Source organism: Eleutherodactylus coqui, chromosome 5 (genome assembly GCF_035609145.1).
Source record: "Eleutherodactylus coqui strain aEleCoq1 chromosome 5, aEleCoq1.hap1, whole genome shotgun sequence".
Classification (NCBI taxonomy): Eukaryota; Metazoa; Chordata; class Amphibia; order Anura; family Eleutherodactylidae; genus Eleutherodactylus; species Eleutherodactylus coqui.
Genome location: NC_089841.1, coordinates 140,454,597 through 140,468,454, shown reverse-complemented (window position 1 = coordinate 140,468,454; position 13,858 = coordinate 140,454,597). Strand labels below are relative to the sequence as shown.

The following is a 13,858-nucleotide window of genomic DNA, read 5'->3' as shown; positions in this document are numbered from 1 at the left end:
CATTACGTCATACTGCTTTTTTACAGGCAGTCTATGAAGCCACCCTGTGTGGATGGCTTGATAGGCAGCCTGCTAAGGCAGCCCTGGGGCCATTCATTAGGCCCCTGGCTGCCATGACACCCGCACGGATTCCCCGATCTCACCGCGGGGGGACCGTGCGGGACCCCCAAACAGCGTTCGGGGGATTTAAATGCCGCTGTCAGAATTGACTGCGGCATTTAAAGGGTTAATAGCCGCAATCACCCGAACGGCCGAGCACAGCTATTGCCCGCGGGTATCAGCTGTAATAAACCGCTGACGCCCGCGCTGTATGGAGGGAGATAGCGGCGCTACCTCCCTCCATACACGTCCTGCAGCTGCAGGACGTAAAAACACTATGGCCCGGTCGTTAAGGGGTTAATCAACAGATGTAAACACAGACATATCTGCATGTGTAAAGGGTGCGATTCTGATAAGGCTATGTATGCAATTCCTCAATATATAAATATAGGTTTATCAAAAACGGGGAACATATTCCTTAATTGTCTTCATACTTTAGAAGTCACGCTCACAGCATTCTCTTCATTCCAGGTAGTTATGAATAAATGAAAATTAATATTTGGGGAACATTTGCTACACTAAACATGCCAGAATTCTGGCTCAATTTTCACCACAAATCTGGTGTATGCGCCTTGTGTCAGATTTATTATGGAGGGTTTTTTTTTTTCTTCTTTGAAAACTGTCTAGAGAGGGGGCATAGCTTAAAGGAAACCTGTCGCTAGTTTTCTGTAAATTAAACCAATAGCAGTGTTAGAATAGCGCTGTTCTACTCTTTCAGGCTGTCTGTTATAAATGTTGATAAAAGCATATTTGTATAATCAAAGTTTTTAAAATCCCCCGCATCGTATGTAAATGCGGCCGAGCGGTCTGGCCAGCGTGCCGGACCGGCTCCCCAGCTGTATTTTTTACAGCAAAGTCCGCCTCTTCAGCCCCCTGTAAAATGGATTATGTAGTTGGCGTCATCCAGGCATGTTGCTAAAATCTCGCACCCGTGTTCTGCGGTGGGCTCCTGGCGCATGTGCTGTATAGCCATCCCATTTGTGGGCAGAAGCAAATAGCATTTCTGCATATGATCCGGGAGCCCACCACCGCACAGCGCAGGGGCGAGATTTCCGCGAGATGTGTGGATGATGCCAACTTTATCATCCATGTCACAGGGCTCGGCTGTATTTACATTTAGTGTGGTAGAGAATCAAACTTTGATTATAAAGGTATGCTACTATCAACATTTATAATAAAGACAGTCTGTGAAAGAGTGGAACAGCACAACAGTAGCACTGGTATTGGTTTAATTTGCAAAAAATAGTGACTGCTTACCTTTAAGCGAGTGTTAAATTGCACCCAACTGCTCCAAAATATTGGCCTAAAGTAAGGCATCCAAGAGGTGACATAAGAGAGAGAAAAGCGTATAAAATGTATAGCACATAGCGCCAGATCTATCACACACTTTGAGAACTCTAGTTTTAAAGATTCTTTATGAAAGTTGTAAAACAAATTGGTCCAGGGCTGGGAATGGGATGAAATAAACTAATCCATACTCACTGGTCAGTTGTAGACACTCTAGTCCCTACTACTCCAGCCCAGGAAGTCGCTGCAGCGGTCACATGCCATTCATTGACAGGGCAGGTGATCAATAAGTGGAACAGGTTACCACGGGAGGGGGTGAGTTCTCCTTCAATGGAAGTGTTCAAACAAAAGGTTGGACAGATATCTGTCTGGGATGATTTAGTAAATCCTGCACTGAGCAGAGGGTTGCACCAGATGACCCTGGAGATCCCTTCCAACTCTACCATTCTATGATTGCGCACTTGACGACTCAGCCAATTACTGCTCTCAAAGTTTCCTCGTCCGTGACTAATGTAGTTACTTCCTGGAACAGGGTGGCTACGCTGTACTGCGGTTTGGGAGGGAACGATTTAAAAAAATTTTTTGCACCCCTCGGAAAACACCTTTAAACTTAAACCAGGCACTAAACCAGTGACGGCTCAGCCAATCATTGGTCACAGCTGTCCCTGGTCTACTGATAGATGTGTGCCTGGTCTAATTTTAAAGATGTTTTTCAAGGGGTGTAAAAAAAAAATTTGCTAAGTGGTGGGGATGGGAAAAAATAACAAACTAAGCCATATTCGCAGGTCAGATGTCCATTTCAGTGTAGCTGCTCCAGTCCAGGAAGTGGCTGCACAGTCTCATGCTGTTCATTGTGACTATGACCACGAGGCCAATGGTATGTGACGGCTACAGCAACTTCCTGGACCTGAGTGGTCAGGGAGGCTGCACTGAACCAATGGAACTGATGCAAATATGGCTTACAGTATCGAAAGGGTTTCCAATTGATTTCAATGGGAAACCTCGCATCGCACTTGCATGCACATCGCATGGCATGCGATGCATTAAAGGTCCCATTGAAATCAATGGGAAATGCGTTCCAAGGAACGCAAAGTTATGGTTCAAAAGTATTTTATTCAAAACTGCATTACTTAAAATAGTGTGTACAGAATGGCCATAAAGTTGCAATAAAAATAACATTAACGCAAGCCGATTTCTGCCTTTCTTTAACATGAAGCTCATAACTTATGCAGCAATTTTAACTGTATCTCCAGCACATGCCCCTACCAAACGGAACGCAAAGTTAGAGCATGCTATGTGTGTATGACATAATTTAAAGAATGGGTTTCATATTCGCACGTCTCACGAAGCACAATCTTGCTCGATTTTCTCGGCCGTGTGAAACCCGCCAACAATAGAAGTGAACAGCACTGTATGGAAATTCCGTTGCAGTGCTGTATTCAGCAACACTCGCGAAGTTTATTTTCTGCTATCCCTCGCCCTTGGCCATTTTTTTCCACCTCCTGGAAATCCCCTTTAAGCTGTTTACATTTTAGACAGTAATAATAAATCACTCCCCTTTTTCTAATGTTTTTTATATGACAATGGCGCTAAACATAAGACTCACGATATTTGAGCATTGGCTTCCAAATTCTTCTACAAAGCCTTGTGCGGACAGCTCTCCTCTCATGTACTTCATCCAGGGTCCTCCATCTCCACCGGTTAGAATAGCTTGATTTATAGTGCCACTTGGAACATTATTACGCATCTCCCAATCTGAATAACAAGAACGTTTGTCCCAGTTATTAACACTATAGTTCTTTCCATTTTTATGTGGGGAAAAAATGTGATCAATCATCAAAAACATATTTAAAAATCAGAAAAGTTACTTCTAGCCCCACTGACCATCCCAGAGGAACATCAGTTGGTTGGGGGCTATCCGGCATTTAGGGATTGTGGGTTCAGATACCATAGTATCATTTTACAAATGACAAGAAATTATGGCAAAAACACCTTTTATATCCAAGTTCCCTGTCTGCGCCAGTCCTTACACATATAATATAGACATAACATTTATGCTCTCTTCGCACCATCTGCTCCTACCTTCAGCCAGTCTGTAGGGTGATGGAAGAAGTACACCTCCCATATCAAACACAACTGCCTTGTATCCACATGCTGCAGCATGGCTGCATCTTATTGAACTCCACGGAAATAAGTGAAGTTTCCAAACTGAAGAAACTTTGGAGAAGTTGAAATATGAAGGTTGTAAAACTCTGGTAATAAGCATTGTTACCTAAAGAATAAGAAAGAAAAACGTAATAAGTTAACCATTACTGTATATCCTTATCCACCCTCACATGAGTCCCAGAAAGCTAAGATATGGTGGGTTGTTTGATTGGCTCCTCACACTGGAGAAATGCATGTTCTGGGAACAGCACTGGCAGGACAGCTAACTCTTAGGGCCCCCATAAACATTTGGGAAAAATTGTCTGAACCTGCCGATTTCAACAGGACCGAATGTTTGTTGTATTTGTATGACGGCTTCCAACTTTGAACTTCAATGCCCAATTTTTCTGTCCTCCCTGGAAATAAGCCGGCACCAGAGGAGTCTGGCTGTAGCTTTTGCCCTCTCCCAGTGAACATAAAACCCACGAACACTCGGCCAAACCGAGAGTTAACTTGACACTTATTGAAGGTGCATGGGGTAATCCCATTCTCTCTATGTGATCATCGATTGGGTGGCTGAGATTTCAGGAGTGAATGCCCACTAGCTCTTAGCTCAATCACAGCGCTCTATTTCTTTCCATTAAAGGGCTTCTGGGCAGCGCAAACAAATCCTTCTATGAAAAGAAAGAGTAGAGGTTAGAAGTGGTTGTTTGGCCCGGGAGCTGGCATGCATGCACTCCTGAGATCACGGCCAACCAAAGCATGATCACATAAAGAGTCAGAAGTGTACAGGGGCCGGCCATCTCTGCTCCATAGTCGAATAGTTAACAAAGGAAGTCAATAGGATCTTTCATAATATATTCACAGTGGATAACAATCTGTCCTGGCCATGTGGTGGACAAAAAGTGGCACAGCACATTACAGTACAGGTAAGAGAGCTCCGCATCTGTGCCCATCACACAACTGGATTTTCAGCAACTGATGGTAAGCTGTCACTTTGTTATTGTTGGTACACAATACTACAAGATCCCAGGAGCTGTGCAACATAATACTCTTATGGAAGCAAATAAGGAAGATGGAACAATACCTGTGCAGCGCCACCTATTGGATAGCAGCATTCCTGTAAATCAATGTCCGACCCTTTATACGGCTCTTAATAATGATTGGGAACTTAAAACCAAGCCAGAATCCATACACAGACAGCTGTTTAGGGGTGTTTTTGTTAAGGGCATTATAAAGGGTCTGACATCGATTTGCAGGAATGTTGCCATCCAATAGGGGACACTGCAGAGGTAGTGTTCCATCTTCCTTATTTGCATATTACCCAGAGGAGTATGCGTGACCTTATAAGTCTCCTCACTCACCTTCTAGGCGCTCTCCTTAAAGGGGTTGTCCCGCGGCAGCAAGTGGGTCTATACACTTCTGTATGGCCATAATAATGCTCTTTGTAATGTACATTGTGCATTAATTATGAGCCATACAGAAGTTATAAAAAGTTTTTCACTTACCTGCTCCGCTGCTGGCGTCCTCGTTCCCATGGTTGCCGTCTAATTTTCGCCGTCTAAAATGGTCTAATGGCCAAATTAGACGCGCTTGCGCAGTCCGGGTCTTCTGCTTTCTTCAATGGGGCTCCGTGTAGCTCCGCCCCGTCACGTGCCGATTCCAGCCAATCAGGAGGCTGGAATCGGCAATGGACCGCACAGAAGAGCTGCGGTCCACGGAGGAAGAGGATCCCGGCGGCCATCTTCAGCCGGTAAGTATAGAAGTCACCGGAGCACGGGGATTAAGGTAAGCGCTGAGCGGTTTTTTTTTAAGTCCCTGCATCGGGGTTGTCTCGCGCCGAACAGGGGGGGGGGGGGGGGTTTGAAAAAAAAACAAAACCCGTTTCGGCGCGGGACAACCCCTTTAAGGAGAAATGACACCCTCTTGACCCACATCATAGACCTATCACTAGCCAAGCAGAAATCTACTGCACACTGATGAGAGGCAAAAACCCCAGAAACAGCTGTCTGTGTTTGGTATTCTGGCTTGGTTTTCAATTTCCAATCATTATTAAGCCCTGTACATTGATTTACAGGAATGCTTCCATCCAATAGGTAGCGCTGCAGAGGTATTGTTCCATCTATATTTGCATATATCTCCCAGAGGAGCATGCATGGCCTTATAAGTCTCCTCACTCACCTTCTAGGTGCTCTCCTTAAGGAGAGATGACACCCTCTTGACCCACATCATAGACCTATCACTAGCCGAGCAGAAATCTACTGCACACTGATGAGAGGCAAAAACCCCTGAAACAGCTGTCTGTGTTTGGTATTCTGGCTTGGTTTTCAATTTCCAATCATTGTTAAAGGGGTTGTCCCGCGGCAGCAAGTGGGTCTATACACTTCTGTATGGCCATATTAATGCACTTTGTAATGTACATTGTGCAATAATTATGAGCCATACAGAAGTTATAAAAAGTTTTTCACTTACCTGCTCCGTTGCTGGCGTCCTCGTCTCCATGGTTGCCGTCTAATTTTCGCCGTCTAATGGCCAAATTAGACGCGCTTGCGCAGTCCGGGTCTTCTTATCTTCTCAATGGGGCTCCGTGTAGCTCCGCCCCGTCACGTGCCGATTCCAGCCAATCAGGAGGCTGGAATTGGCAATGGACCGCACAGAAGCCCTGCGGTCCACGGAGGGAGAAGATGCCGGCGGCCATCTTCACCGGGTAAGTAAGAAGTCACCGGAGCGCGGGGATTCAGGTAAGCGCTGTCCGGTGATCTTTTTTAACCCCTGCATCGGGTTGTCTTGCGCCGAACGGGGGGGGGGGGTTGAAAAAAAAAAAAAACCGTTTCGGCGCGGGACAACCCCTTTAAGCCCTGTACATTGATTAACAGGAATGCTGCCATCCAATAGGTGGCGCTGCAGAGGTATTGTTCCATCTTTATTTGCATATATCTCCCAGAGGAGCATGCATGGCCTTATAAGTCTCCTCACTCACCTTCTGGATGCTCTCTTCAAGGAGAGACAATACCCCTCCCGAGTCTTATTTAAAAACTTGACTGCTATTTAACCCTTTATAGGGATTTTCCAGGGAGAATACTACTGCTGACCTATCCTTAGGATAGGTCTTCAATAGTTGATCAGCTGGGGTCCGTCACTCACGACCCTGACCGATCAGCTGAGCGGGTGCATGTTGTCAGTGCCGCAAATACACATAGGTCGGAGTGGAAGTCTCCGCGACGACCACTGTGTAGGAGCCAGCGCTTGTAATTGCAGGCACAGCTCACGTTGATTTCAATGAGAGCTGTACCTGCAGTTACAAGCGCCGGCCACTACACAGAGGTCAGCACAGAGACTTCCACTACTTCTGCTCCGACCTCTGTGTATTTGCGGCACTCACAGCATGCGCACGCTCAGTTGATCAGTCAGGGTCCCCAACGACGGACCGAAGCCGATCAACTATTGATGCCTGTCCTAAGGATAGATCATCAGTAGTATTCTCCCTGGAAAACCCCTTTAAAAACCCTGTTAAACCAATTTTACCCATGTGGTGGTTTTACTGCCCTATTGTTTTTTCTTTAGCTACTAAAATTATTTTTGAGGTTTTTTTTTCTGTGATATAAAGGGCGACTCTTATTTATTTGTTTTGCAGACTTTTTTCCCGTTGTTTTTTGTTTTATTAGAAGTAAAAAGCTAAAAAAGAAATGGTAAAATGTAGGTTTTTAAAAAAAAATTAGCACATTATGCTAAAATAAAGTATAGGAATGAGTCCCTCGTTTTGTTTTGGACATTTTTATATAAAATTTGTATAGTCTCAGATTTCAGGGCGCATATGGTGACAGTTTTGGTTGGTTTTCTTTCTTATACGTTTTATTTTGTAATTATTTTTAACTTTTTTAAAATATATATTTTTTAACATCTATGACCCCGTGACATCATGAGACCTCTAGGGGTCATTCACATTACCTTTTTTTCATTTCACACTTTTCCACTGTAACTCAGCCATCCCTAGAAGCCCCAGATAAGGGAAAAACATCTCCTGTAGGGACAGTAGTCACTGCAGAGCTGATCAGGATCTGCAAGGACCTTGTAGCGCTGCCTTGGCAAGTCCCGCTAGAACAGAGGAGCTCTCCACCTCATAGAAGTGGGGTCCTAAGTGAAGGATACCGTTCTGACATTCATAAGGCTTGATAGGGAATATGACAATTGGCTGTTTTGGGCACATAGCTTTTAACACTATTTATTATTGCTTATTTGCACCAACATACTCTACAGCTCTGTACACATTTATGGGACCACTCACATTAGTCCTAATCTCACTTATTAGTAAGTTTTATCAGTGTGGAAGGAAACCTACACAAACATAAAGCAAACATATAAACTATATGTATTTGTCACCCTTGGTGGGATTCGAACCCATGACCCCCATGTAATGTAGTGGATCCCATTAGTAACAAGTGGTGTACGTGGTGAGTTTATTGTACGTTTCATGAACTACATTTTTCCTTCTCTTTTACTAGCCACTGTAGCGACTGCAGTATCACCCTTCAACTCACCCGAAAGCAGGCACACGGCTCCTTAAGAACACGTGACGTCAGTGCCTGCTGTGATTGGCTGAAACAGCCTGCACTCTGAACACTAGATATACACAGCGGCAGCCATATTTCTGTAGCTCACGCTCTCCAAACCTGTCATTCACTCTTGAAGCCGCTGACGTCCTCCACGGCACCGAACAACTGTCGTCTTATCACGTGCACCATTTCCCCATATCAAACATGGCCACCTGAGGATTTAGCCAGTGAATGTAATTGACCAATCAGAGACCACAGCCAGGCTCACGGGGTTAGAGTCCCGGAAGTGCGGTTTTATTGACAACGCTGGGGAGTTACATCGCATTAATCTATTGCGGCCGGCGCGTCTCCTGTCTGCATCCTCCCCGCTGCTGTGTGGCTCCTGCCTGTCCTAACATATGAGTGTTTCACTGGTTGTCGTTCGGCTGGAGCTTGCAGACCGCTCTCCTGTACCAGCGGGCTTCCAATACCGTGCTGGTGAGTAGTGAGCCCGGCGGGAGGGGGACCCTTGTGGTCTCACTGATGGTTCCTCTAGAACCCCTATGGAGGAGGTCATGTATATGCCAACACAGCAGGCAAGAATGCGGACAAGTTCATCAGTCCGTTGACCTAATGATCAGTGGTGGAATGCGGCGACCAATCATAACCTCTCGTTAATGCTGCGATTCTCGTCTTAGAACTTTGTGATGTCACTGACTGAATATTCTTTACAGCGTTCAGACAAACGGATCTAAAGGTACTTTTTACAGCGGGCGATTATCACCTGCATAGTCGCTGAAATGGCTTATTATTGGCCATAGTCGGCCTGTGATCGCTCACTTGTCAGTCGCTGGGTTGTTAGCTCACCTAGGAACCAAGCAACTATATGAATGACTGCCTGTGTATTGTGATTGGAGGCGGCCAGCTGGAAGAGATCTTTGGCGCGTTCCACCTCTAGTCACTGGACGACTGCGCTCCCCTGTGAAAGCACAGGAACGATAGTCGCTGGGACTGTTAGATGCCAAGCTGCCTTACATGGGACAACTGTCAAGGTACCTTAAGGGCTCCTTCCCACAGACAGATTTCCGCCGCGTTGCCCGCAGCTATTAGGTTCTATTGAACCTAATAGCTCAATGCTTACGGTGCGGAATTCCACTGTGGAATTCCGCACCGTGAAATCACCCGACTTCACCCGCGGCATGCGCTAACGGCTTCCATTGCAGTCAATGGAAGCCGTCCGTTCACGCTGTCTTCCGGTGTAGCACAGCGGAAGATAGCGTGAAATCGCCTACCGCCGCCGCGTCATATGACACAGCCGGCCACGTCACGCTGAAGCGTCATGCGGGAGCGAGAACACCGGATCCGCAGGTAAGTTTGGGGTCTCTGGGGAGCGCCGTGACGGGCTCCGCCGCGGAATTAATGCAGCGGAACCCGTCACGGCCGTGTGCAGCCGGCCTAAGGGTGGCTTGGTATGGGTCAACTGTTGCCAAATAGCCGCTTAAGGGCTAATACCCACTTGCGTTTTTTTTAACATGATTGTCAATGGGACTTTCTAATGTTAAAAACGCATCACACAAAAACCGCACAAACTTGCGATGCGTTTTTAACGTTTGAAAGTCCCATTGACATTCGCGTTAAAGAAAGGCAAGTGAGTAGGAGCACTAATACAGTGAATGTAAGCGACTGTGATTCCACTTAACACCGCCAGCAATTGGGTGACGAGCGAGAATCTGTTCATGTGTCAGTTCTTTTAGCCTCGTTCACATGGGCGACACGGCATCACTGCGAGAAAATCATAGCGATATCGCTGCATCTTCTCGCAGCAATACCGCGGTTTTTTTTGTTTTTTTTTTAGCACTACAAAGTCGCATGTGGCATGTGACTTTGTAGCACTATATGCGAGGAAAATCAGCCATAGCAGAAGAGAAATTTTTTTAAAAGTATACATCACCTAGACGTGCTGTCCGGGGCTCAGCCGCCTCTTCTCCAGCACACCGGCCCTGATCATCTTCTCCTCTTCTGCTTCGCCAATCACAGCCAGCACTCAATGAATGGCTGTGATTGGTTCAATCACAGCCCCTCATCGAGCGCTGGCTGTGATTGGCGAAGCAGAAGAGGAGATGATGATCAGGGCCGACGCTTCCAGGACGTGGTGGCGTCGGAGAGCGCTTATGAGGTGATGTATATGTATTTTTTAAATTTTTTTCTGCAGCTTGGGCTTACATTATAGCTTTGACAGTAGGATTTGCTACTGTCAAAGTTGCAACGCATGAAAACAGTGTTTTCATGCGATGCAACAGAGAGGAAGGCTCCATAGGGAAACATGGGCTACAAAACCTCACTAGTCGCGAGCATATCGCCGGCCCTGCAAGGCTTTTGAGTTGGGTTGTCGCATGCTACAAAATATCGCATGTCTGAAGCAACCCATAGGAAAGCATGGGCTTCACATACATGCGATTTGTAGCTTGCAGTAACGCTACAAAATCGTGCGACTTTGTCGCCCGTGTGAACGAGGCCTTAAGTTCACCTAAAAATAGTCACTGGTTGATTAACTATTGTCTAGTGTAAAAAGGTGATCCTTGCCTTTCAACCACTAGCCGACAACTTTGCAGGGAGGTGTTGACTTGTTTGGCGTGCCTCCAAGCACCCATTGACTCCTGCCTTTTTATTTTTTAACATTTTGTCCTCCCATTGAATGCTAATGGATTCTTGAAAACACAAACACGTGCCAATGACCCTCCACTGGATAGTCCATGCTGGTCTTCGAAGGTGTGATTGTTCCCAGCAAGAAAAACCATTTAATCTTGTAGATATACCTTTTAATGGCTAACAAAAATACATGATGTTACAGCGAGCTTTCTAGTTTTAGATCTGTTCCATTATGCCTGGATAAGAACCCTGAGTAGGTTCGAAAGCTCGCTATCAAAGTACTAACGACTACTTGTCCGTGAGTGAGTTACATGCTCCACCCCTGATCACATGACGCTGACGTCATCACAGGTCCTTCATCTCAGCCACGATTTCACCTTTATAGGTGCTATAGTATATGAATCCCTGCAGCTCTGAGCTCCACCCCTGATGACATGACTGTGATGTCATCACAAGTCCTTCATCTCAGCCACGATTTCACCTTTATAGGTGCTATAGTATATGAATCCCTGCAGCTCTGAGCTCCGCCCCTGATGACATGACTGTGACGTCATCACAAGTCCTTCAATATTTTATTTTCAAAAGCTTTTATTTGAATTTCATATAGCTTAATACAATCAAAGGCTCAGTACTGCCCCTTGCAGGGGGAATTTAAAAAAACAAACTGCTTTGTCAGACAAATCTTTGAACAAGTAAGCACAAAACAAATGGTTTTCCACTCGTTATTCTAGTCGCCATGAGATAGATCTCGTTTGTATTACAGATGTTAGCACCAACCCCGTCTAATGGGTCTCAAGGAGATTTCTCCTATGATATCAGAAGTCGTGGCATATTCGGGATGTTTAGATAGTCAGACCGTGGCTGCCAAGTTCTGAGGAAACCCTCCATGTGGTCCTCCCTCATAGCGGACAGTTTTTCACAGATCATCGTTTTGGAAATTCCAGCTATGATGGGGTTTAGATCAAGGGAGGGTTTCAACAATTGAGATTCTATATAAATCCTGGCCGCCATACAAATAACTTGGGATAGTTTGTGTTGCTGATTGTTAAACCCGGTCGACTCATCTGACAGAAGACAAACCAAGGGGGTGAGGGGGAAAAGCTTGCCCAAGACTCGATACCAGGCTGACTTCTTGTCTCCATAGAGCTCTTGCCAATGGGCATGTCCACCAAGTATGCAAAACAGTACCCAACTCCAACCGTCAACACAGGTCCTTCAGTGAGTTATATGTGATGTCATTCGCTATATTATAAGTGGCACTAGAAACACTGGTACTAACGTATGTTGTTAGCCATTGAGTCGTTCACGGCCCTACCAGGCGCGCTCCCTCCATGTTTTTTGGTTTTGCACTGCCTCTTTCAGTTGTGTGATATCCATGCCAGTATCAGCCATCATATTCTTTGGTGCCATGTCGTCTTTGCCGCTGATCTATCCAAGCATTATAGATTTTACTAGCGACTCTGCTTGCATTACATGGCCAAAATATGTGGTACTATAAATAATACTAATAACTAGTCATATCATGTATTTTTGTTAGCCATTAAAAGGTATCATATCTACAAGATCACTTGGTTTCTCTCACTGAGAACAATCACATTTTACTCTACTGGCTAACACCGTACCAAACCTTTTTTGGTCTTCGAAAGAACACACTGGTTTTGGTCATGAAAGGATACTGGCTGTAACACTGACTGTTCAGTGAAAGCAGCGAGAGGCCACTGGCAGTGCTTGCCACGACCCTGCAGCAGGGATTTCCGCGCATTAAGTGGTCTCTAAACAATAAGTGTGTGTTGAGGCCAAAATTTCAAATGCACCCCCACCAAAGATCCTCACACCCTTTAACTAGACGATGATTGATATTTCAGGCTATGTAAATGCACCTAACAATGTTAGTGATTGCAAAACTAAACAATCGCTCTGTAAAAGCACACAAATAACACTTGTCTGTACGCTTTTAGGAACTTTCACACGTGCAAAATATTTCTTAAAGACGCAGAAAATTCAGCACAAAAATTACCATGTGCATTCAAGTAATGGGGTAGAAATTTGCAGCATCAGATTAAAGTGTGTCTTGCAGAAGTATTCTGCACAGGTGAGGCTATTTTGTGCGACTATCTAGTCGATAGTTTTCCCATATAAAGCCAATCACAGAAAATGGCCATATACTTACTCACTGAGTGCATATAGATGCATCCTCTTACCATGCAGGTAGCTGACTACCAGATGAGGGAGCTAATTGCACCTGTGAGGGACACCGATGAGACAGCCACTCACACAGCCTCTTGCTATAGAGGACGGTGGCTGCTTGGTGTATACTCCTGCACAGAGTAGATACAGAGTGCTAGACCTTCTGATACATGTAGTTTACCATGCAGACCAGCAACTTATTAATGACGCCATAATAATTGTGCGGGTTTGCCCTGCAGTTTCGTCAGTGAACCACATTGGTACTGCCACCCTGGGCTCCCCCTGGAATCTTAAAGCCACGCTGCATGTGAATGATAGATAATAAAGGCAAGGCTTTAGTTGGATTTTGGCCAAGATACATGAGCCCACTAACCACTTCACGGTTCCTTGCGTTGTAGTGGGTCCCTACACTAATATAAATGCATCACAGAAGGGGAAATATAGAAACATAGAAACAATCACAGAAAACAGCCATATACTTACTCACTAAGGAGTGCATATAAATGCATGGTGAACTACATGTATCAGAATGGTCTGGCACTCTGTATCCACTCTGTGTGGGAGTATACGCCAAGCAGCCACCCCCATCTATATCAAGAGGCAGTGTGAGTGGCTGTCACATCGGTGTCCCACACAGGTGCAATTAGCTCCCTCATCTGGTAGTCTTCTACCTGCATGGTGAGAGGATACATCTATATGTGTTGCTACAAATCGCATGCATGTGAAGCCCATGCTTTCCTATGAGTTGATTCACACATGCGATGTTTTGTAGCATGCGACATCCCGACACAAAAACCTCCCGAGTCCCGCAATATCTCCGCAACTCGTGAGGTTTTGTAGCCCATGTTTCCCTATGGAGCCTTCCTCTCAGTTGCATCGCACGAAAACGCGATATTCTTGCAAAATCCTAATAAATCCTACTGTCAAAACTCTAATCTAAGTCCTGGCTGCAGGGGGGA

General features: G+C 45.4%; 2 protein-coding genes across 2 annotated transcripts in view; one reads left to right on the top strand and one right to left on the bottom strand.

Annotated features, from left to right (window-relative positions):
* The window catches only part of ACAD10 (acyl-CoA dehydrogenase family member 10), a 43,143-nt gene extending 34,915 nt beyond the window's left edge, over positions 1-8,228 (bottom strand). Inside the window, exons 1-3 of the mRNA XM_066603252.1 lie at positions 8,070-8,228; positions 3,469-3,658; positions 2,993-3,141 (exon numbers count right to left, since the gene is read on the bottom strand). Coding sequence (XP_066459349.1) covers positions 2,993-3,141; positions 3,469-3,652 — 333 coding nt within the window. The 5' untranslated portion in view covers positions 3,653-3,658; positions 8,070-8,228. The remainder of the gene's footprint in view (positions 1-2,992; positions 3,142-3,468; positions 3,659-8,069) is intronic.
* An 89-nt stretch (positions 8,229-8,317) lies between these two features.
* Positions 8,318-13,858, top strand: part of BRAP (BRCA1 associated protein) — a 52,783-nt gene continuing 47,242 nt past the window's right edge. Inside the window, exon 1 of the mRNA XM_066603251.1 lies at positions 8,318-8,561. Coding sequence (XP_066459348.1) covers positions 8,483-8,561 — 79 coding nt within the window. The 5' untranslated portion in view covers positions 8,318-8,482. The remainder of the gene's footprint in view (positions 8,562-13,858) is intronic.